The sequence below is a fragment of the Dreissena polymorpha genome, chromosome 15, assembly GCF_020536995.1.
Source record: "Dreissena polymorpha isolate Duluth1 chromosome 15, UMN_Dpol_1.0, whole genome shotgun sequence".
In the NCBI taxonomy this organism is placed as follows: Eukaryota; Metazoa; Mollusca; class Bivalvia; order Myida; family Dreissenidae; genus Dreissena; species Dreissena polymorpha.
Genome location: NC_068369.1, coordinates 61937160 through 61962205, shown reverse-complemented (window position 1 = coordinate 61962205; position 25046 = coordinate 61937160). Strand labels below are relative to the sequence as shown.

Sequence of the window (25046 nt, the reverse complement as noted above, 5' to 3'; positions counted from 1 at the left end):
AACTGCAAACAAACGTCACAATCATATTATTGTAATATCTGACCAATGTTTGAACTATGCTTTGGCATAACAGATATGCTGAATGCGCGATTACGAATAAGCAAATTTATAACGAATACAAGCCAGATGTCATAACATCGTGCAGGTACCATGTGACTTAATAGCACAAACACTCACGCAATACGCATTATAATACAGTAGGCCGAGTATATATTTAATGATCATACAGACTATTGTCTTTCTTTTCTATGCTGTCACGGCTCCTCTTTCCCACCGCGTTCGTGCAACTCGGTGAAGTACCAGCCAGTGCAATAACTATAGCATTATTGTAAATATACTATCAGTTAACACACAACTGTTTTATTATAAATTTTGACGTATTCCTTAAGAAAACACACGTTGAATGGCTTCTGCGTATCTGGTTTTCGGCCTGCATATCACGACATATCCAAAGATTAATGGTTATTCAAGCAGCGTGTGATAGCAAGCTGTAACGCAATATTATCTTAAAAGTTTGCATGTTTTGTCAACGTAGCATAGTCAATGTCAAACGTAAATGTTTTGTTGAAGCGATTGTCAATAAAGCACCAGGTGGCAAAATTGTATGTTTTCCAGCGATCATAAATAAAAAATACCAGAATATCATTCTTTATTTTTTTTATACAGATTCTCAATTACACGTCATGTTGCCATGCTTTCTTACAGTCGTTGTCAATAGCGCCTCTGGGTGCCATTCTTTAAATGTCTGTGTTACAGAGAACTAGGCCTTGCGTGCAAACGACTCACCAATAGGTGAGGCCAACACCGTATAAATGTATATCGTGGAATTACGACATTGATTTATATATTGTCTATTTAAATGTTAAATTATATAAGAATGATGCATTTATGCGTTACATGTACTGTTTACGGTTGAGTGTAATAGCTCTATAAAATCATATCAAATAAAAATGACATACTCATTTTTAATCTTTTACTTAAGTAAAGCTTTGCATATGTTATCTTGTGAGTGACACAGCAAGTTTTATTTTTACAAACAGCTAAGAAATAACGAATAATCGTTTTGTGTGTATCTTTCTGGGGTACTGGTGTACCCTTATTCAAAGTGAATGGATTGACAAACGTGTGCATATTATTCAATTATAAGGTGACGTTGATAAATTATATTTAAAATATACTCTCGAATTTAAGTGATGATTAAATGTCTACAGTACAGATTTGTTTAGCAAACATTATAATATGCGATCTTATTTAGTATACACTTTTAATACTTCATGATTTCCTCGTTTGAGCTTATTCATAAATTAGAAACTTTACTTTAGATTTGGTACGATTCAAGAATCGTGTCTGGTTAGAACATGGTCGCCATTTGGACCATTCAGATTGAGGCAGAAAAAAAAAGAAATTGGACCTTGTTTACCAAGATGATGCATGCACTCTTTCACTAAGTACTGCTTCAATGGTTTCCAGAAATCACATGACACATTATGAATTGCAAAATTGGGGTGAACAAACCAAACGCCAGTTATGATCCAAATAGAAATGCTGGCCCATCGTATTCATCATGTTATGTTAATTTCTATTATGTAAGTACGAATAATGTATGGGTTTGCATTTAATCTTGATTTTTAAATCATTACGCTTCAATACAAACATATGCTCTTTTCCAACCAAAGCTTTCATTGTCTTCAGTAAATAGTTAAACTTTAATTTTGATTTCATTAAAAATAAAATTAACAATCTGATATAAGCAAGGTCTCATAACTGAAAATATTTCTTTTAAGGATGGGATAATATTCAAACGTTTTGTTTTTGGAAACAATAAAAAAAAGGAAAACAAAATAGAGCCCTATTTTGAAAAACAGCAAACTTTGCAAAAGAAGCAAATAACTTACATCTTTAGAAACAAACAAGCAGTAAATGAAAATATAACACTCATTATGTGTCACCTATGACTCTTTATGCGCCAATTTGTATGGTTTTGTTTTTATTATAATGCTGATTCTTTTGTACAAAAATGGTAACGATTGAAAACCTATATGCCCCATAAAAAAGTTGCGCTTTAAAGTAAGATGTAATATTTTCCCTTTATTTTTTTAGTGTTGATATAATGCTCACAAAAATATAAACACTTGGCATGCTTCACAATTAAAAGAGTTAAACAGTTTTGTTCTTAACATTTAAAACCTATACTGTTATATAAAAATTTTACCACCATTCTTACAAAACTTGGCGCAAATATCAACAATATTTCAGATCCGAATGTTATGGCATCACACAAAAACAAAACACACTAAAAAATATGAATTGCAAAATCAAGACTATTTTTTGTATATATAATTATAGCGTGTAATAAAAATGTATCTTTTGTCGTGATGTATTTCGGTATAAATAGCTGATATGTCAACAAATAATGTACATGTGTTATGCCATTGTAAACCCCATTAATTATAATTTGTTATTTGAATCAGTCCGTTCTGTTCCTGGAACACAGCTACTGAGCCACTACTTCCATCCGCCAAGGCATTCAGCTTTTTAAGTCTGAATCATGTACGTTGGCGGTAGTTGAACCAAGTTAACCACGTATATTCCATTATACAATTTTCTGTTACGCCTGAATGATCTGTCATGAAAGGTAATATAATATTACCTTAACAGATATTTCAGACGTAACAGAGCATGTTCATTAAGCTTAGCACTTTCTCACAATGTAGACATCATTTGGAAGGAAAATAACAAGTACGTTTGGATGGTTTAACAGGCGGTAGGACGGCTAAAATACGAACTTTTATAGGCAGAAAACATTACATAGTAGCACGAAAAATAAACAAAGCGTACTTTTATATCCGAAATAATGTCGATGTCCTGATACTATTCGGTTAATGATTTACGGAAATTATAGGACACAAAAGACTTTCGTTGCAAATAATTACAAAAGTCGAATTGTATAATCAAACACAATTTATTAGCAAATGTACACCATTTAATGTACCGCAATAATAAAGTGTGTGATATGTGTGCTTATTACGTATGATTGCACTCTTACTTCATTGTTCACATGATATTACCTTCGGTATCTTTTATAACGCTAACCTATCTTTTAAGGTTATACATTTCTTTTTATTCGACCCGTTCCAAACATAATGCCCAAACCTCATGGATCAGTTATTGTAGTCCGTAGCATTATTGACAGCCTTCTCCTTACAGTGTTCAATTAAAGGATTGTGGTATTGGCTTTATTGCACCATTGTCTGATAAAAAAGACATGAAATTGCTAGACCACTTTTGATCTATTTGACAACGAAATTCCCGGCGCTATGAACTTGAAATATGTAAATCCTTGTTCACCGTTATTAGCTCACCAATCATCGATTATCTGTTCAAGCGGATTAAGATCTTTGCTGGGTGTCGTCCGGCAAACACGTATCATATCTTTCACGTATTCCTGATACAAAACGCTTACTTACTTAGATGTTACTTTCAACTAAAGAAAAACGTTGAAAATTTTATCCTGCATGGTTGTAAAAACGAGTGAAAGTTAACTGACCTTTTTATTCGATATACAACGAAGCCTTGGATTTGTTTCAACCCATTTATGCATAGCGTCTAGAAAAAAGGCCTTGGCACACAGCGTAGACCCAGATAAGATGCGGCGTCGCATCAGGGTCTGCGCTGTTTGCTTAAAGGAATTTCTGTAAGAAATATTCTAAATATAGAAATAAGTATACTATAAATCCTTAATTTTGATCCAATTTAGAAGTATGGGAGAGTCCACTAGGCATAAATGGGTTAAAATTTGTTCCAAACGTGTCCCTGGAGGAATGTAGCTATTAATAATTTCAGTACACCTCCACGGACACGCTGTTATTTAAAGTAGAATATAATTCGAAATGTTAGTCTTATTATTCATTTCGCTCGATTTAAAACGCGGAATGTTTGACTGATCGCGGTCAATCAGCCGTACCAGGACTACCCACACACGATTACAGCGAACTCTTCTCTGCTATGTTTTACGAGTTGTCAGTGAAAGGGGGCTTAACTTATTAATGTCTCATTCAAATGAGGCGCCAATCGTTGTGGTATTATCAAAAGTTGTTATGCAACGTAATATAAAGTAATATTTAACGCAATCATTGTTTAATATTTTTATATTTTAAATTTCCGACAGGTAATTGGGTATAAAAACAACTAAGTTTTAAAATTATCAACATCGATGAAAGTTACTTTGAACTGTAATATCTGTTTTTGCTTCAGGCAACACCCTCCAAGTAAGTTTATAACTAAAACCAATAACTCTCCACTCTTAAGACAATAAATGTGTTCATACATATGCAATTGACAATATGTACTCAAATAGTTAGCCCCTTTCGTCCATTTGTATTTAAAAAGTCTCGTTAGGAAGATTAAAATATTATGTATTTATTGTTGCTGGTACCATTGAGTTTAAACTGACTAATATGGCATCATATACAATTTAATTGACGAGTTGACAAGACTGCCTATTAGATCTCAAAATAACACAGACCACCTCTTATTAAATCTTAAGCAATTCACACATTCAACATAAGACGCTTAAACGCCTACTTTAACAGCTTTCTCATTCACACAATTCTCTTGACTTCATTGCAACATATTTCAATAGAACTCATGTTCTTCAATCAATGTTTACACAGCATTCCCGCTGCAAGTGCCTTCTCAATGAGACACTGTGCTCCTTATTTGCATAACAAACGAGGCAATATCATGTCTAATGGACCACTGGCGCCGCAATTGGCGCTCGCTAATATCCGGTCATGAATTATTAGCTTATATTTATAGCCGTAGATGGAAATGGTTATTGATTCATATTAATTAATAAATTATTTATTAAACCACGAGGTGCGAAACTTTAGAATAAAATTGCTATAACGCTACAAATGGAATATTCTACTCTACCTTATAGATACATTGCTACTCGTTAGATGCTTTCTTTATATCTCTATTATAATTTGATATAAATTAGATTCTGCGCGTTTTGCAATGGCAGGGTAAGCGTGATTAAAGACGCAATAGTAAATGCTTCGATGTTAAATTAACGGCTATTGTCTTTTCAAACAAAACAGGATTGCGATGACCAATAATGACAGGGCATGCGTGATTAAAGACGCAATAGTAAATGTTTCGATGTTTAATCATGGCTATTGTCTTTTCAAACAAAACATGATTGCGATGACCAATGACAGGGCATGCGTGATTAAAGACGCATAAGTAAATGTTTCGATGTTAAATTAACGGCTATTGTCTTTTCAAACAAAGCAGGATTGCGATGACCAATAATGACAGGACATGCGTGATTAAAGACGCAATAGTAAATGTTTCAATGTTTAATTAACGGCTATTGTCTTTTCAAACAAAACAGGATTGCGATGGCCAATAAACGGTTTACATTTTGTTGGTAAAAAAGTAAACAGTAGCACATGTTTTTACAATCCAATATATTAACATTAAGCATTGAACAAACAAACAAACTAAGACATATAAAGAGACATAGCAAATTTTGCTTCTTTGTCAACCACTACTTGAAACGGTTAAACAGCACACGTGATAAGTCCGAAAAAAAACGCAACTGTTTCAGGCGTCGCTGATTGGGCAGAATGGACCTCTTGCTCAAAGTCATGTGACGGCGGGCAACAAAACCGGAAGCGGAACTGTAGTGAAATCACCGTTGACTGCGACACAAGCCTGATGGACAGACGGTCATGCAACGTGTTCTCTTGCGAAGGTATCAACCTGGATTCGTTTTTTATTGATTCATATTAATTAATAAATAGATTCATCCCAATAATATCTTGGTTGAGTTCAAAAATGATGCCGGTTGGTTGAAAAACATGGCCACCACGGGGCGGGGCTATTTTCCTTATATGGCTATAGTAAAACCTTGTTAACACTCTAGAGGTTACATTTATTTTCCGATCATCATGAAACTTGGTCAGAAGATTTGTCCCAATGATATCTTGGATATATTGAATGAGTTCGAAAATAGTTTTGGTTGCTTTAAAAACATGGCCACAAGGGGCGGGGCATTTTTCCTTATATGGTTATATATGGCTATAGTAAAACCTTGTTAACACTCTAGAGGCCACATTTAGTGTCTAATCTTCATGAAATTTGATCAGAAGATTGGTCTCAATGATATATTGGATAAGTTCGAAAATAATTATGTTTGCTTGAATAAAAATGGCTTTCAAAGGGCGGGTCATTTTTTCTTATATGGCTATAGTAAAATCTTGTTAACACTCTAGAGGCCACATTTACTGTCCGATCTTCATGAAACTTGGTCAGAAGATTCATCCAGATAATATCTTGGACGAGTTCAAAAATGATGCCGGTTGGTTGAAAAACATGGCTGCCAGGGCATTTTTCCTTATATGGATATGGTAACCTAAAACTTTGTTAACACTCTAGAGGCCACATTTATTTTCCTATCTTCGTGAAACTTGGTCAGAAGATTTGTCCCAATAATATCTTGTTATCTCAGGTGAGCGACTTTGGGCCTTTCAGGTCCTTTTGTTTATAAAAGCTTTGGTAAAAGAAACGTCACGCAAAAATATATGAGATGTGTACCAGTCTCTTGTGAGAACGTTGAATATGCAGTCGATAATCGTTATTTTGATAACATCGTGAAATCGAATACCTTGTAATTGTGAATTTTTTGTTCTTTCCCGATTTTGTTCCTCTTAATTTAATTGGGAAATTAATACTTAGTTCGAGTGCTTCTCTCTTGCTTTCATAGGTTTGTTTATTCATTTAAACATGTCAGTGTCTTGCCTTTAGCTTCCGCATTGAGCATCGCTGAACCACAGACCCTTTCAGTTATTCGCATTTACTAGTGTAAGAGTTGCGTCCCTTAGCCGGATGTGACGTAATGAGATGATACAAAATCCGCTAGAGAAAAAAATGTACTGTGTCGCTGATAATATCAACGTCTCTTGCACTATATATGCTTAAATTGATGATAATCATGCAAAACATCAAATATTTTTTTACTAATTATGTCTGAATAAAACATTTGCATGAAAGGAACTGCATTTTTGAAACGATTATATTGTAATTATTTTTTGTTTTTACTAAAAACGAACTCTGGATAAGAACACAATGTAAAAGCTCGGTATGTGGTTACGACAAAAATGTCCATACTTGGCAATTCTTCGCGACCATTTTTTTGGTTATTCTCATAAATTAAACTTATTTCAGATTAAATTAAATTTAACAAACGAAAACAAATAATGATGCAAACAAACAACAAATAGATGAAAAATATCACTATCCACACCACTTTTCCATTTGTATGCTTAAAATTATTAATATTGTCATTCAATGGAAACGAAACGAAAATTCATTCAATGGAAAAAGATAAAAATTAACAATTGTTATGTATTCTGCGTTTTAGGGCTTTGTTTTACAATTGATTAAATGTACCTCTTACACACTCGATCGCTGATGAACAACATTCAACAACAATATCCATACCACTTTAAATAATTGTGATCAAATAAATATATGTTTCAAATTGAATATCAAAATTTCATTAGAAAAAAATACATAATTAACAATTAGGAAAGAACAAACCTTTTCGTGCATATGTTCAGTCCATTTACATCGTTGAAAAAAAAAGCATTTTCAAACAAGATCTCTGCTCTCGTTTACAATCGATACACGATAATCATCGCATGACGTCACACAAGGGAGATAATTAAAATCCTGCATTAACTGAAAGGGTCTTATGTGTTTAAGGTTTGTACAAACAAGTTTAACTAGATCATATTGAAAAAATAAATAAACTTTGAATTGTTATTGTTTTTGTTAATAATAATAATAATATTATTATTATTATTATTATTATTATTATTAATTATTATTATAATAATAATGATAACAATAATAGTAATAATAATAATACAAATATATATTAATAATAAAACAACATTTATCTCGGTCCCGGCGACTTCGTAATGACGAGGTTCGATTATAAAAACCAATGGTTTTAATTAGAATGTGTATGTATTACACTAATTTAACATACAATACGTTTATCCGCATGACGTTGTTCGAATAACGCACAGTACATGTATTACATGGATAATCGATTATAATCCGGTAATTACCAGGCACGAGATCATTGCATTCATTTAATAAACAAAACATTTTATATCATATCAGTGATACGATCTTCCAAAAAGTTTTAACTAATTTCTCTCGCTACCATTAGTATTTAATAATTACCCATCCTTGTGTGCAACGCATACAACTACATATGAAATCAATGAATATTCAGCCTCTTGTATCTCCAGGGCTACATGACGTCATGTCCTACTTGGGTGTATACAAACTGCCCGTGGGCGTGTACCACGTGACCCAGCGTCCCGGCGCCTTTGACGTCACAAGCGCCGCCCGGCTGTACACTCCTTTCTATGACATGTTCGCGTACGGTCTACCTCGGTCTTTCTCTATCGTAGCTTCCGTCAAGTGTCCAAACGACTCCAACGGGTATCTGTTTACAATCTGTGATTCGAACGGTGACCTGCAGTTAGGTCTAGAAGTGGGGCAAAATAATACTGCATTTTCTGTGACGTTTCACTTGAAAAGCGGATTATCTGATGAGGCATCTTTGTTAACGTTTTCTTACAATGCCTCAGTGTCGGCATGGAAACAGTTTGGGGTAAGCGTCCACGACGATGTGTTGGAACTTCATTACAACTGTGATAAAATATATAGCATTAAACATCGCGGCTTATTAGGAAAACAGGGTAAAACGAACTTAATGATGTCCATAGGGAAATACAAGTCCTCTGACGATATACTGTTTGAAGGGGCGTTGGAGCAGCTTGTCATCTCGGAAAACGTGCTTGCGGCCGAAGAGCAGTGCACGGCTGAGTTACGAGATTCGGTAACCAATTCTTTGAAGCTAACCACAATGTATTTTAATTGTTATTAGTGCTTAAGGACCAGTATTCGGGTTTTTTTTAAATGTTTTGAAATCGAATTTAGATGTTCATCATCAGCGAATTACGTACATGAATTGTAAGGTAATTGTGACTCAATGCTGAAAGACGATATTTACCATTCGATGGAAAATGTTCGTTTGGAACAACATTAAATTGTCTCTCGTCTTCAGCCCTTATACAGTTCTGTTTCAATGTCTTTTCAATCACTAATGTGGCTCATAGTTCCGGCCTCTTTTTAAAGTTTTCTCTCATGATCTCACTTTGTTAGAATGAAAATTCACGACAATAATCATGGGTGCAAAAAACTTATGTGACGTACACATTCAAATTGGCGGAGTGGGCGTTAACGCCGTAATTGCAAAAAAATCTAAATACATCACATGCACTTACAATTCAGCCGCTTTTAAGTTCACTTTGCAGACCTTATAACACAACCATGTATATCATAAATGTTTTGATCTAAAGAGTAAAGAGGATACATTTTCACTGATGACAGATGGTTTGAAATGGCGTATATATATCTTCTTTTTGCTTAAGAATATAATAATTGTATTGATTGAAAGTTAGGAAGAAAATTAACATAGTTTGATAACATACTTTGAGAATTAAAGCCTACTTAGACCTCAACTATCTTTAAACAGCTGTAAATAATTATTTCATTCGATTCAGGGAAAGTAAAATTCAAATCGTTCAAGATACAGTTGAATGGTTTGTGCACATGTACGTAGGAATATAATGTTATGTAGGTAATAGTTATACTAGAAATAAATCCAATATCAAATACACTTTATATGAAATCTAAATACATGTATAATACGCATTATTGAAATTTCATTCATTTGTACAGGTCCGTGTGACAAAATTAACTATAATATGATAGAGATAAATCAAATCTAAATTTCACAGGTCGGAATTTCGTACCTGGATGAATGCCTGTGGTATTAAGGGGCCTTTCACAGATTTTGACATGTATTTAAGTTTTCCATTAAATGCTTTATATTGATAAATGTTAACATTGGATCTAAAACGCTCCAGTAAAACAACAAGAATAAAATTAAAGAAAGAAAAGTAACTCTCAAGTTGGCTCGAACCACTGACCCCTGGAGTACAAGTCCAAAGCTTAGTTCACTCGGCCATCCGAGCTCATACAATGAGCGATGTATTTTATTCTTTATATAAGTAATCCTCGAAGAATCACAATATATAATGACAACAACAGAACTCTCCACTTTATTCAATCGTTTCGCGTTGCAAAGCGTTATAATTTTCAGGTTTTTAAATCGTCAAAAGCTGCATATACAGGATATTTTAGAGCATGGTAAATGTTCAGTATTACTGTTTCCTCACAAAAATCATAACAACAACGAAAATGTGCGGAATTTTTTAATTTTGTCAATTTACCAAAACGTGTAAAGGCCCCTTTTCATCAGACTGTGGCTATTTACTGAAAGTACTTTTTTTTACTTTTATGTAACACATATACACTTTCATAAACAATTTTTCTCTTACGTTTACTTGCATACTAACAAATAAGCTCCAATTATTTCAAATAAGCTCCAATTATTTGACCAGGACCGCGCAGTCAAAGACGAGAGCGATAATTTCATAGAAGACATCAGCAACGCCCTCTCGTCACCAGGAGCAGACGTCATTACAGACGATAAACCCGCTTCCGGTAATAAAAAAAAACGCGATTAGGCGTATTTATGTTGGGAAAAGTGCTTAATGCATTTGACAATAAATACAGTAGGAAATTAACGAGGTTCAAATCGGTACCAGGACATTAAGGATCCTCGTTTGTGTCTGTGTATACAACACTTATAAACAAAATATCACAGCGGCATTTTTTTTACATGGATTTGAGTTTTTAATTCGTTTTACGGTAATGATCCCATACGTTTACACATCTGTTCATGTTGTGAGTGTTTTAAATGCGCAACGCATACACGATTTTGTTTATAGTATATCGCAATATGGTAATATACATGTATACATTTAAACTATATAACTTTCTTCTTAGCTTATCTTTTAAATGTTCATTTAGATAACAGGTCGTGTACCACTAATAAAATGACATAAAACAGGCCCATGTGAAATGATATGACTTGGGGTGCATGTCCGTAAACTGTCGTCCAAGATTTGCCTGTGCAGCCCACACAGGCTAATCAGGGACTACACTTGCCGCCTAAGCTGTAGTTTCGCTAGAAAGAGTCTTCCTTGAAAGCAAAATATAAAATCGGAAATTGTCGTTCCTGATTAGCCTGTACGGACTGCACAGGCTAATCTGGGACGACACTTTACGTACATACATTAAACCCCGTTTTGCAACAGCGGGATTAACATGTATTTATATCTTATAATAATATTTACCAAGGTATATCCCCATCGCCTCCAGCTCTCACTTCAGCCGGGTTCCCGGAAGGCGAGTGGACGGAATGGTCCGAGTGCAGTCGCTCGTGCGGCCGCGGGGTGCAGGTTCGAACTCTGTACTGCGGCAACAACGTCATCAGCGCCTGCTCGAGAGCTGGCCGGGACACGGAGCAGGCCCGGTGGTGTTACCTGGGACCGTGTCAAGGTCGCTAGCTAATACGCAATAATTTTCTATTTGTATGATGGTATTAATCGTTAGCAGGCATTATTACATTTTGGCTACGATTGCCTCATATAATGAAGTAGTAAATTAAACGCATTACTATTAATTCAGATTATAAATGTTAAAGGTTTGTTGCTTATACTCTTACATATTTGGAGTAATAATAGTATTAACAACCAAAGAGTATCAAGGTCAGTTATGCGCTGGAATTAAAACTATCTTTTGATTGATGTAATATCATTCAAGTCTGTAGGGTAAACCTCACTGATTGATTATGCTAAGGATACACATTAGTCATATTACCCTCAAATACATAAATGTAATGATGTATATTATTAAATATGTATATTCCGTACGACGAATATTTATGTTTTTTCTGTTTAATTCAACTAACACATTCAAAATGAAATGCTTCCACCAAATTCTTGTAGACCGCTGTACGTGTCCGATACATCAAATAAGCTGATGATGATAACATGAACGTTTTTTGCATATATATATAAATGAAAACCCTAAAAATTGATGTATTGTTTACAGTCGGCTGCCAGCCCCCATGTGCAAACGGAGGACGCTGTCTACAGACGGGCGAGTGTTTCTGTCCACAGGGATTCACGGGGCGCTCGTGCGAAACAGGTATATAAGCAGGCGCAGAGAAAGCCGGAATTCCAATGCGCTTAGTAATGAAAGCAATATAAAAAAGAAGAGGTTTTGTTGAATTAATTTTGTTTTGCATTTTTCCGCAAGGGATTCTCACCGTAAGAATTTATAACTAAATGTATTACCCTGTGTAATTATGAAAGAGCTCAATTCAGCATCAACTTAACTAAGATTAACACTATGATTATCTCCGACTAAACAGGTTCTACCTTATTTTAAGTACCATGTGACCCTGCGTGCATGAACGGAGGGCGATGTTTTGCCCCGGGGCTCTGCCAGTGTCCCCATGGATACACGGGCCAGGCCTGTCAGTCAGGTACGGTGTTCGCTAAGGGAACTTACTCTTACGTGCTTTGAACGAATTCAGGCGATACTTTACAAAAATATTTGAAGTATATTTATTTAGCAAAAGAGAACCACAAGATGTTTTACGCCTCGCGTTTTAACGTACATTTGGCTTTGAGAAATATTTACGCCTTTTTGCCCGAAAGGTTATCCAACCAAACGAAAGAGAACACACTAAAACTGCCTGTATAAAGACATCAAGTTTATGAACAATTTTAAAATAAAAACTTTAAGGTAATTAAAGTATTACTATCCTCTTTTCAGATGGACTTTATAATTAGAACACGCGTTAAATAATAACAAAATATAAAAACAAATAATACACGTGCCATACGTGCCTATCTTTACAGCAATATGCGATCCACCATGCAACAATGGAGGCCAGTGCATACAGCCGGGTTTCTGCTCGTGCCCCTATGGCTACATGCCACCAACATGTGAACGTGAGCACTGCGTTTTATTTTGTATGACAACCCTAACCCCTTAGAAAACGGCTGCATATATCAATTGCATTGCCCGTCTGTCAGTCTGTCCGTAGGTGTTAAACTTCCTGTCATAGCCGTAAGTCTGCAATAAGATAAAAAAAAATTATAATAACTTGGTTAAGATTTCAACCATTATTAGAAGATTAGTCGCGTGTAACAATTGTCTCATAACCTCAAAAGTCCAAGTCACACATATAAGTAAATAGTCGAATTGGGCCATAACATACAGTTTTACAATAATTTTATTTCACTCATATTTGTGAACTATTGCACTGTATTTAACAATAGATATGTTAACCATCCTCACAATGTGACGCCTGTTACACACGTCTCCCTGTTTTAATGGTCATGATCCAACTTAGATGTCAAAAGTCAGATTTTTCCATGAAAAACGAGTTTTTAAAAAGCGGGATACGATACCAAGTCTTGTTGAAAACAAAAAAGACGACTTAAACCCACTGACGTAGTTTTTATGTACGTCTTGAACATATTTCAATTTGTCACCAACAACTATGCTATAAAATCACACTACTGCTTGACACCAACAGCTATGCTATAAAATCAATCTACTGCTTTTCGTAAAATTTGAATTTTTTCACTAGTGTTCATATGAACAAGTTCATATTATTGTGACTGAAAAATAATAATTGTAACTGATCCTATGACTATATGCTTTGATTCGATGTCTATTTAATAGTCATATTCATATAGATCGATAAGAATCAGTTCCATATGCTGAAAGAAGTGTTTCGTGTTTTAAAACACCACTATTATATGATATGCCAACAATATTATGCCTTTATTGTAACTAACACCATGGCTACAATGGCAGCATTATCGCGTTTGTAGTAATACAGACATGATCTTAAATATAACGTCAGCTATGTGGCTTGACTATTAGCAAGATCGTGTACTAATGTCAGCGACATCGTGAATCTAATGTCAGTATTATAATATCTAATGCCTGCAACATGTTGTTTCTAATGTCTGCAATGCAGTGTCGCTCATTTCAGCAATATCATGTCTCTAATTTCAACAATATCGTGACTCTGATGGAACTTTGATTGCCTGTATTTCCAGCCATCTGTATGCAGTCGTGTCGTAACGGAGGTCGCTGTGTGTCGCACAACCAGTGCCATTGTAAGGGAGGCTATGTGGGCAGCGACTGTTCCATTGGTACATACACATTGTAAGGGGGGCTATGTGGGCAGCGACTGTTCCATTGGTACATACACATTGTAAGGGGGGCTATGTGGGCAGCGACTGTTCCATTGGTACATACACAACCCTCCATTGTAAGGGGGGCTATGTGGGCAGCGACTGTTCCTTTGGTACATACACAACCCTTGGTTTAAACACATTTATTTTAACATATTCGCATTATGTTCATTTCACAATGCAAGTATAAACATATGGTTTTGACATATTCTTTAAAAAAAAACACAACAGCAGTAAACTTTTTATATTGTATTTGTCTTACTTAAAGCGTTTTTTTTATATTGCAATGCGCACTTGTAACAGATTGAAACGTATGTTATGAACGTCATATTTTAAGCATTACGATTATGTTCAGCTTTAAAAACAAGATTCCAAAGATAAAACATTTAATTTGAATATATCAATTTCATCCTAACACAAATCCCAGACATTATTTATCTGATCATTTACTGTTATTTTTATTTTTCCAAGCTGTGTGCAGGCGCGGCTGTTACAACGGAGGCAGGTGCACGTCTCCCGGGCAATGCGCATGCGTACACGGGTTCGTTGGCAGCCGGTGTCATAAGCCGGTGTGCAGTCCGGCCTGTCAGAACAACGGGCGGTGCTTGTATCCGGGCATCTGTCAGTGCAAGAGGGGATACAGCGGGCCTCTGTGTGAAACAGGTATGTATCCGGGCATCTGTCAGTGTAAGAGGGGATACAGCGGACCTTTGTAAGAAACTGGTATGTACAACTACCGGGCATCTGTCAGTGCAAGACTGGATACAGCGGACCTCTGTGTGAAACAGGTATGTACAACTACCGGGTATCTGTCAGTGCAAGAGGGGATACAGCGGACCTCTGTGTGAAACAGGTATGTATCCGGGCATCTGTCAGTGCAAGAGAGGATACAGCGGGCCTCTGTGTGAACAGGTATGTATCCGGGCATCTGTCAGTGCAAGAGAGGATTCATCGGACCTCTTTGTGAAACAGGTATGTACAACTACCGGGCATCTGTCAGTGCAAGAGAGGATACAGCGGGCCTCTGTGTGAACAGGTATGTATCCGGGCATCTGTCAGTGCAAGAGAGGATTCATTGGACCTCTTTGTGAAACAGGTATGTACAACTACCGGGCATCTGTCAGTGCAAGAGAGGATACAGCGGGCCTCTGTGTGAACAGGTATGTATCCGGGCATCTGTCAGTGCAAGAGAGGATTCATCGGACCTCTTTGTGAAACGGGTATGTACAACTACACAACTTTAAATAGTTCCTTCAAAGTTTTGCTCGTCTGTTACGTGCAACAGCATTATTTTATTGACCTTTAAATTCGTAACCCTTTGCGTTGAGAGCCGTGGTAATAAATGTGTGTTTGTTTGTGAAACCATATAAAATGTTAGTAATATTCAATAAATGTTCATACACTTATGAATTAATGACTGCATACATATATAAGCATACAAACCAAAGGTTTCCGATTATTAAGGAAGCCCATGTGGATGTCTCGATTAGTTTTTGTTTCGTTCAATAATATCTACACAATGAACTTCAAAATGGTAATAAAGATATGTTACACTCAGATTTGTAAGATATCTGTCATTGAAAATCATTGTAAAAGTGAGAAATAACTCGTGTATAGTAATAAATATATAGACACAAAAGTTTTGCGAACGTACCTACCTTTTTATGGAAGTGGAAACAACTGCCTATTTATAATGAATACACGCATTAATTAAACTTTATTCATTTAAGCCATATGTCGTAAGCCGTGTAAAAACGGGGGAGTGTGCAGCGGAAATAACAGATGCGCATGTGCTGATGGATATAGAGGGCGTTGGTGCCATCGAAAGATACTTTCAAACAAATGTCGTCTGGCGTGTATGAACGGAGGTCGATGTCGCAATAACAAATGCTTGTGTACTGAGGGATTTAAAGGAGAAAGATGCGAAAAACAGTATGAAATTGTGATACAACTTTTTATCTCAAAGTTTGAAGTAATTAATATGTTATTCAAATTTGCATGGTTAATAATTAACTTACAACAATAAGTTTTTTACGAAATGAATGATCGTAAAACGTTTTCTAAGTGATCGACGACTAACGATGATTAAATATATTCTACAATGAGTATGTTTTCAAACAAACTTAACGTGTAAGTCTGATAATACGCATAAATGCATATATCTCTTAATATAACAAATAGCTTTTTGGCTTTGTACACTTACCACCTAGCATGCTTTGGCCTGTAACATGTTACGTTCATGTGTTCGCTCACAGAAAGTGCCGCTTTGACTCCTATTTGGTGCCTCACGTTGAAACGTACCGGAAGTTGGAACGCTTCGAAGTGGTTGCCCCTTGTGAGACGTGGCCTTGGACTTCATGTGTAGAAACCAGGTTCAAAGTTCATGCAATTAATGTGTTTTTATTAACTTTTGCAGAATGCGCTCATTTCGGTCACGCTTTGCATTTGCACTATTAATTATTATTAGTTTTGAGCATCTATCTCTTGTGTCAATTACAATTGGATTTTGAAGTGAATTTATTGTTTTGGCTCACATTGTTGCACTACGCTTTCGACGTTTAAATTATGCACAATATATAAAACCAGTATTTGCACTGTAACAGGGTATGATAAAAACATTTTCTTGCCCCTAGACAACTTTGCTTAATACCCCGCTTCCTTTACGTAACGTGCATGATGCAATCGTTTTTCTTACCGGCGTCAATATGTTATTTGAATCTTAAATTCAGTACAATTTGTTCTCTAAAAAACTAAATCTTCACAATTCAAAAACAGTTCTGGAATATTTCACGCCATCATCTCTGTTTGACGTATCATTCCGAAATGTTGCAGGGTACAGTACGTGTTGGCCTCGAGAACAGTTTACCGGACGGAATACAGATGCCTGTAAGAAGAAACGTTTCGCAAGAAAAGAAATCACCTTCCTATAGTGGTTCTTGTGGAAATTCACGTAGGAAAAAGAACAGTTTATCGTACGGAATACGGATGCCCAAGGATGACACGTGTCCAGTAAACGCAAGAAATCGTCCCCATAGTGTAGTGACTTAGTAGTGTGGTGCGTGAAAAATTCCACGTGGTAAATGAACAGTGAATACATATCCTTAAAATATGGCACTTGGTCAATAAATCGTAAGAAAAAACAACCTAGTAATGTTTGGAGAAAACTAAATTTTAGAACGAACAATTTATCCAACTTAATGCAGATGACCGTCACATAACATGTGGTCTAGAAGCCCTCAGAAATCCCGACACATGTGATAGTCAAGGGGGACACATTATCAATCGTGATAAAAAAAGCTGTCTATTAGATAGTCAAGAAGATAATCAACATCGGAAAGTGGTGAAAGAATGCACGAGATAAGACTAACATTCTATAAACAGATATCAGATACCAGTCAGTTAACGCACGGTCAAGAACAGTTTATCGTCCAGATAACAGGGTGCAGAATCAACGGGGTTTTTAGGGGGTTACACGCGGGCTAGACAGAATGAAAATACACTGTTAAGAACTTTATTTTTGAAAATATCTCAAGTTATTGAAATACATTTGCAAAAGTCTTTAGTGCATAAAAGACAGTTGTTTTCTTGCAGTTTGTGCCGATATCTTAAGGTATACAAATAAATCCTTGAAAACGTCTGAAATCGGTGACAAAATTTCAGCTTGCGTAACACATAGTCTTCCAGAATACATGGACTTTTTAAACAAAAACACAGGCTTATTAAATAAAGTAATTCTGATGTATTTTATATTGCCATAAGAGGCACAAAAATCTGTCTTTTATGCATTAATTGAAATTCTTAAGAAAACTTGTTTTAAAAATGTATTTGGAAAGAAAGCAGCACTTACCGGTGTGTTACATCCAAAAACGTTTAATTGAGAAAACCCAACAAAGTCACGTGATCCTGCACCCTGGATAACTACGCGTGAGTCTTTAGAAAGATACACATGGGTAAACGAATAGTTTGCCGTACGGAACACGTTGATTGGATAAACGAATAGTTTACCATACAGAACACTTTATTGATTTGATGAACGAATAGTTTACCATACAGAACACTTTATTGATTTGATGAACGAATAGTTTACCATACGGAACACGTTATTGATATGATAAACGAATAGTTTATCACACGGAACACGTTATTGATTGGATAAACGAATAGATTACCATAAGGAACACGTTATTAATTGGATAAACGAATAGTTTACCACAAGGAACACGTTATTGATTGGATAAACGAATAGTTTACCACACGGAGCACGCTTCAGATTGGATAAACGAATAGTTTACCGTACGGAACACGTTATTGATGTATGCTGAATACGGGTAAAATGGCTGTGGATTTTAAAATATTGTCACATACCGGGTAATTCCTAATTGCAGTTATATTATTTTGTTATCATGATTGACTTTAGTTAGATACCTCAATTTTTCGTACATGATATGCATAACATTCCTGATTTAAAAATAAAGAGCCAGTATTTATGATCTGTTTTTGTTCATTATATGTCGAGTTGAACAGATCGAGCACTTTACCAAATGGAATATTCATAAGCATTCTTACGCCGACTAAAGGTCTACTCTTAAGTAAATAACACCTGTGGTTAAACTTATTTTCCAATTAATAATAAATATCTATAAATAACTAAATGAGTGAATATTAATTAATAGGTTTACACAAAGGAACGCTTTCTTTTCAAATTCAATCTGAAGGCAAAATATATTTGAGCTATTATTACCTTTCATAAACATTAATGAACGCAAATACGTACACTATTTACACGAACAAAAAACAAACACTGCCATTATCTGATAAAAAAAGCTTGTGAAGTTGTTTTGTTTCACTATTTATTGTTAAAAGTACTAGATATGACTTCTGGATTGGTTTTTGCAATGAATCTTAAAAGGTTAAATGGCAAACACGCCATATTATATATGTCCCCCGTACAGCGTGGTTACTCCCGCAGCCTGCTGTGATTTTAGGTACAATTCATTTATGTGTTATCTTGTTGATTAAAACACATCTGCGTTTCCATTTCGTGGCATTGATTTTTTGTGTTGTTTAAGCCTATTTCTAATTTTGAACGTTATATTTGCCTTGTATATATATTTGACGTTAAACATACACTTCGTAATTCGTGTATTTATGAAGATTCTCGTGATGATTATACATACGATGCCGGTTATGCAAATTATGAAGACATTAGCTAGAAACGTTATGTCCTTGTTTTTTGTTATACCTTATGCAAATGCAATAGAAGCGTAGTGATATCTAGCAGATAGCGAATCTGTTTAACTTACTTCAATGTTGAAATACGCCTTCACAATAGTTATACGGAGTCTCATAATTAACCCATTTATGCCTAGCGTCTAGAAAAAAGGCATTGGCAAACAGCGTAGACCCAGATGAGACGCCGCATGATGCGGCTTCTCATCAGGGTCTGCGCTGTTTGCTACAAAAATAAATCTACAAGACATCTCTTTTTATGGAAATAAATAGATCCAATTTAGAAGGATCGGAGAGTCCACTAGGCATAAATGGGTTAAACAGCGCCTGAATCAGGCATTTTATCTACTAGCATCTCGTTTTCCGGTACGATTATGTTGACATTTATGAAATTGTTGCACGAAACGCTCCATAACCTGGGGAAAACATAATTCTTCTTCAATTGACCATACTTTTTATCTTTAAGCAACTCTAAAGTATATATCAACATCTTAGACGTTGTTTTTATTCCATATGTAATTGATTAGCATTCTTATGACACAAATTACGACGAGCCTCTGCGTGCATTCCCTACCGACCGTCGCTCGCCTTTGAATTTTCGTGTTAGTATAGAGATGTTTAGTTCCTTAGGGTATTCGTGATCATTTACAGTTATTTATATACTTCAACAAAAGTCTATAAAAATAAAAATAAAAAATAATGATGCCTTGTTGTTTATACAGTCGCTTTTAAAATCAGACAACATCTATGCAATAAGCTTCGATTTAAAGATGACCGAGGTAACCTGTACGTGTTTTTGTTTGGCATTCGTGGTTAGCTTGTAGGTTTATTATTTGCCTTTTAAAAAGTTTTCGATATAGCGGAGTTTATGTTTGATTGTGTGCTTTTTAATATTCAGTTGCGTAAAAGGAATTTGAACGTCTTAATTTTGTGTCATAGGATCGGTTTCGACTGTGATTTCACCGATTTGTGTTATGTATTATATTTCTTTTATCAATTTTAGTTTTTATTGTATACCAATTATTAGCATTTAGAGTGCAACAGGCGTGATTATTTTAGTATTATAGGCAGGCGTGATTATTTTAGTATTATAGGCAGGCGTGATTATTTTAGTATTATAGGCAGGCGTGATTATTTTAGTATTATAGGCAGGCGTGACAATTAATGTGTCTCGTATACAAAAGTAAATACCCAATACCAATTATGAGAAATTATTGTTTTCATGTTTTAGAACCGCAGCTGCGAGAGTGAATGTAACTGAACTGATTGATTCTCTCATAAATATGCCACTATACTCTTTGCAAATACGGCCAAAGCCGAACCGGCACCGTGCAAATTTGATATTGTGCCATAAATCACTGCGTTCAGGAATTCATAAATCTTCCAACTGTTTTTAATCGATTAAGATTTGTAACACGAGGTCTTCAGACAGCAACTTCAAGTGGCTCAGTATTCGATCAAAGCTCTTCATAAGACGTGAATAAAACACTACCATTTATAAACTGAATTGGATACATGTTAAAACAAATTAATATGTTAAAGAAGATAACACTAATAGTCTGAATAATATAATTGTCGCGTTTCACTATCTCAATCACGACGCAATTATTTCATAAATGATTGCTGAAATGGTATTACATGAGCTGACGTATTGTTCTGGATTATTCGTTGGGGGCACACACTTTTTTATTAGACAGAAACATTAAAAATATTCACATGGGTAAATGCATTTAAAGGATAATAAAAAATCCTCTATCTTCAACACAATTGTATTTACATGTACAAAGGTATTTAAATGTTACCCAAACTGTAATCCAAAACTTCGAAATGTAAACAGTGTCATATTCAGTAGCGTGCTTGATCCCATTTGTTTCAACTATCTATCCATGATCAAATTGTTGAATGCACTATGAAGAATACAGTTGCAGTTAACGGAACAATATATGCATAAGGCACGACATGAACGCATTATGTAAGCTATTGTGCATGTTTGACCCAGGTAATTAAGGCACGACATGAACGCATTATGTAAGCTATTGTGCATGTTTGACCCAGGTAATTAAGTTCGCACGATTTTTTGGAGTTTGCCAACATAAAAAGCCAATGCAATGACAATTCAAATATTAAATGGCACTTGAATACTGAACGAAAACATACAGTTGTTAGTCCCAAAGAAACCGACATATATATGTATTGTGTTCAATGTACTGAACTTAAGATAGTATGTGTTTGTTGGATAGTCCACAATAAAGTGAAATGAATAATACGTGTTTGTGATAAAAACTTTTGTTGAAGCATTTCTTATCGAATGACATAAAAAGCCAAACCAGCGCTGAATAAAACAAGTTGGCGTTTAAAAACACAATCTCGGTTAATCTAAAGCAATTTGCCATGTCACACATTCTCGCCGATTTATCTTATCTTTAATAACCAGGCAGCAGACGCACATGGTACTTGACCCATCCTGGTTAATCAGAGCTTATATAAGAAAGCGAACTTGGAAAACGAATAAGCAAGTTTGTTGTTCAGTTGGTTCATATAATGTTTGCCTGCATGCGGTAGCAACGTGCGTTGTAACTGTTTGCAATAGAATATCAATATTCTTCCACCTGTGGAAAAACATAAACGTTCCATCAAACAATATCGTTGTATTCAGACAAATAAATTGCAATTTACAGCAACAAGGTCAAAGTCCTCTTTGTCTGACTTGTTTAATAGGGTACGATCAACAGTTTATCATGACAAAACAACAAACATATAACACGTTACCCCTGTAGACCATGTTCGCTCTTTGAGCAGCTTATGTGGCTTATAGGGACCTTATCAGATATTTTGGCATGTTTTGAAGTTTGTAATTAGATGCTTTAAATTAATAAATGTAAACATTGGATCTTAATATATCCAGAACAACACATTAATAAAATCAAAGAAAGAAGAAGAAGTAATCCTCAACTCGGCTCGAACCACTGATAATTGGAGTAAAGGTTCAGCGCTGAAACCACTCGGTCATCCGTGCTCGTGTACTTTGCCGTAATATATACCTTGTATACGCAATCCTCGTCTAAATACAAAGATAACGATACAAACAACACTCTTCAAATTATCCAATCGTTTCACGTTTGTAATTTTGAGGTTTTTAAATCGTCAAAATATGCTTATAGTGGGTGGATATTTAAGAGCATGGCAGATGTTCAGTATTACCGTTTCATCGCAAATATAACGACGAAATTGTGCACATCTTTAACATTTTTTTTATTTTGTCAATTTACAAAAACGTGAAAAGGTCGCTTTAAATATGACAAGGAACATGTCTACGTCCAATATCGAGAATATGACACATTCTAAGGAGAACACAACACTTACAGATTGTCCTTGTAACAAACGCCCACATACCTATACATGTTTGTCTAATTACTAAGTGTTAACGTAGTGTAATACAATTCCAAACAATTTTTGAATCGGTGCCACAACCTGATATAGTTATCTCAATTAATTGTTATGACTGTTCACAATTTTGCTTGAGTAAGTTAAATAAAGATTATATAATGGCGTACTTAGTTTATCGAACGTATTTTGTGCAGACAAATAAATAAATGTCTTATAAGCCCATATTCGGAGGTTTTGTCTTTCTCTAATGCTTGATTCATAATTGCGACAATTTTTAGGATTGGTAATTAATCGAATGTTTTACAACTTCCTTTAAAATTTAAGATTTTCTATTCTAACCATATGACATTAACTGCTATGAGCGAGCGTAAGAAAAAATAATGTTTGCAAGAATGTGTGGCTTTTTACGAAGATATGCACCTTTACACATTGTCAGACAAATCGAACCTTTGCCGTCATCAAAATTTCTCATGTATGATAAGTTTTAAAGATATTTATATTTTTTAATCATTTAATTTGCATGATTCAGGCGAATATAGAGAATAATAGGTAAGTGTTGATTATAGATCAGGTTTATCATGCGAGGCTTAGAAAACAAAAAACACGAGCCCTGGCGAGTGCTTTTTTGTTTTCGCGCCGAGCATGATAAACCTGATCTATAATCAACACTAAACTATTATTCTATTTATCCCACTTTTTATTTTGAAAACCTTTTAGTTTAAACAAAATTAGTTTGACTGGATAATTTCGCTGGATTTATGACGTCATTTCGTCGAAATATTGACGTAATTTCCTGCCTTTGATTATAGATGATATTTAATCAACGGGGCTTTAATCAACCGAATTCGCTGTAAAAGTGGAATGAATATATATACTTAATATGTGTATAATAGGTTTCCGATGTCAGACAAATAATGCCTCCCATAATAATTCACAGACATCAGACAATGTCGTGCAGGATGGTCAAAGCATGCCACGGCGCATTGTTATCTGGTGCTTCCACTGACAATACGACAACGAATATTTGACTGTATTATTTATGTTTATATTAAAAAAATATGTGTATAATAGGTTTCCGATGTCAGACAAATAATGCCTCCCATAATAATTCACAGACATCAGACAATGTCGTGCAGGATGGTCAAAGCATGCCACGGCGCATTGTTATCTGGTGCTTCCACTGACAATACGACAACGAATATTTGACTGTATTATTTATGTTTATATTAAAACTCAACGGCAATACCTCTTTTCCGAATGTAATCCATACTTGAAAACTGAAAATCAAACTACAAAACGTCACACAATAGCAAGGGCGCATAAACATCATAACTTTGAACGACTATTCAGAGGAAAAAGTACATTACGGGGTTACTGGTACATTTTTCATCCATAAATAAAAATAATAATGAAAACATTCAAGAATAAATTGTTTCACGAATGTTGCCTCATTCAGGTCACAATGTATGTTATTTCGCAATATACTACGACCTTTATTATTTGGCACTTTGCACATAATTCAAACATTATTGTTGGAATAAAAAGGCGTTTCGGTTTAAGTTATATGTTTAAGTCTTTTCATGTTGCTTTGGCAAATACATATTCTAATAAAGGTACGATCGAGGTTCAATAGTACGGCGAAATCGAGGAAATGTTTGGCACAGTTTTTCATATATGCGACATAATTCGAAAATGATGGTAAACTTAGAATCACAATCACAGCAAGGCTAAAAATTATGTTAAACTTACCTTTACTATCTTGGCAATTACTAAACCTGATATAAAACTTACATTAACTATCTTGGCAATTACTAAACCTGATATAAAACTTACATTAACTATCTTGGCAATGGTCCGAGACTTATTGTATAATTGAAATTCGACTGAACTTTTATAAAACTTAAATGTCCTTATAGGTAGACATTTGTTTTTGCAATCAGTTGAACGTCACACGTAAATTATTTGATTGTTTTGCAAATAGAAAAGATAAATTCTCAGAGATTTTTTCAAACTGTGTGTAATCGCCCTCATAAGGACAAATCAATGGCGTGTACACGGCTGGTGTTGTAGCTCGTGTGAACAACTAAAAACGTTCCAAATACTAATGGAAGTTAACAAATACTTATCATAAATCTTAACAATACTTTT

General features: G+C 35.1%; 3 protein-coding genes across 6 annotated transcripts in view; 1 reads left to right on the top strand and 2 right to left on the bottom strand.

Moving 5' to 3' along the window:
- Positions 1-18770, top strand: part of LOC127860408 (uncharacterized) — a 48235-nt gene extending 29465 nt beyond the window's left edge. Inside the window, exons 3-14 of one of the 4 annotated variants that reach the window (XM_052398471.1) lie at positions 5615-5761; positions 8331-8926; positions 10557-10659; positions 11392-11559; positions 12115-12210; positions 12455-12550; positions 12930-13022; positions 14145-14240; positions 14754-14945; positions 16013-16214; positions 16538-16654; positions 17115-18770. In XM_052398471.1, coding sequence (XP_052254431.1) covers positions 5615-5761; positions 8331-8926; positions 10557-10659; positions 11392-11559; positions 12115-12210; positions 12455-12550; positions 12930-13022; positions 14145-14240; positions 14754-14945; positions 16013-16214; positions 16538-16654; positions 17115-17172 — 1964 coding nt within the window. In that variant the 3' untranslated portion in view covers positions 17173-18770. Of the gene's footprint in view, positions 1-5614; positions 5762-8330; positions 8927-10538; positions 10660-11358; positions 11560-12114; positions 12211-12454; positions 12551-12929; positions 13023-14144; positions 14241-14753; positions 14946-16012; positions 16215-16537; positions 16655-17114 lie in introns of all 4 variants that reach the window. The other 3 variants (XM_052398469.1, XM_052398470.1, XM_052398468.1) reach the window with 3 other exon arrangements.
- LOC127860418 (nascent polypeptide-associated complex subunit alpha-like) overlaps positions 1-25046 on the bottom strand; it is a 415045-nt gene that overhangs the window by 150898 nt on the left and 239101 nt on the right. The gene's annotated exons all lie outside the window — the stretch shown is intronic.
- Positions 1-25046, bottom strand: part of LOC127860412 (uncharacterized) — a 395662-nt gene that overhangs the window by 185890 nt on the left and 184726 nt on the right. The window lies entirely within an intron of this gene.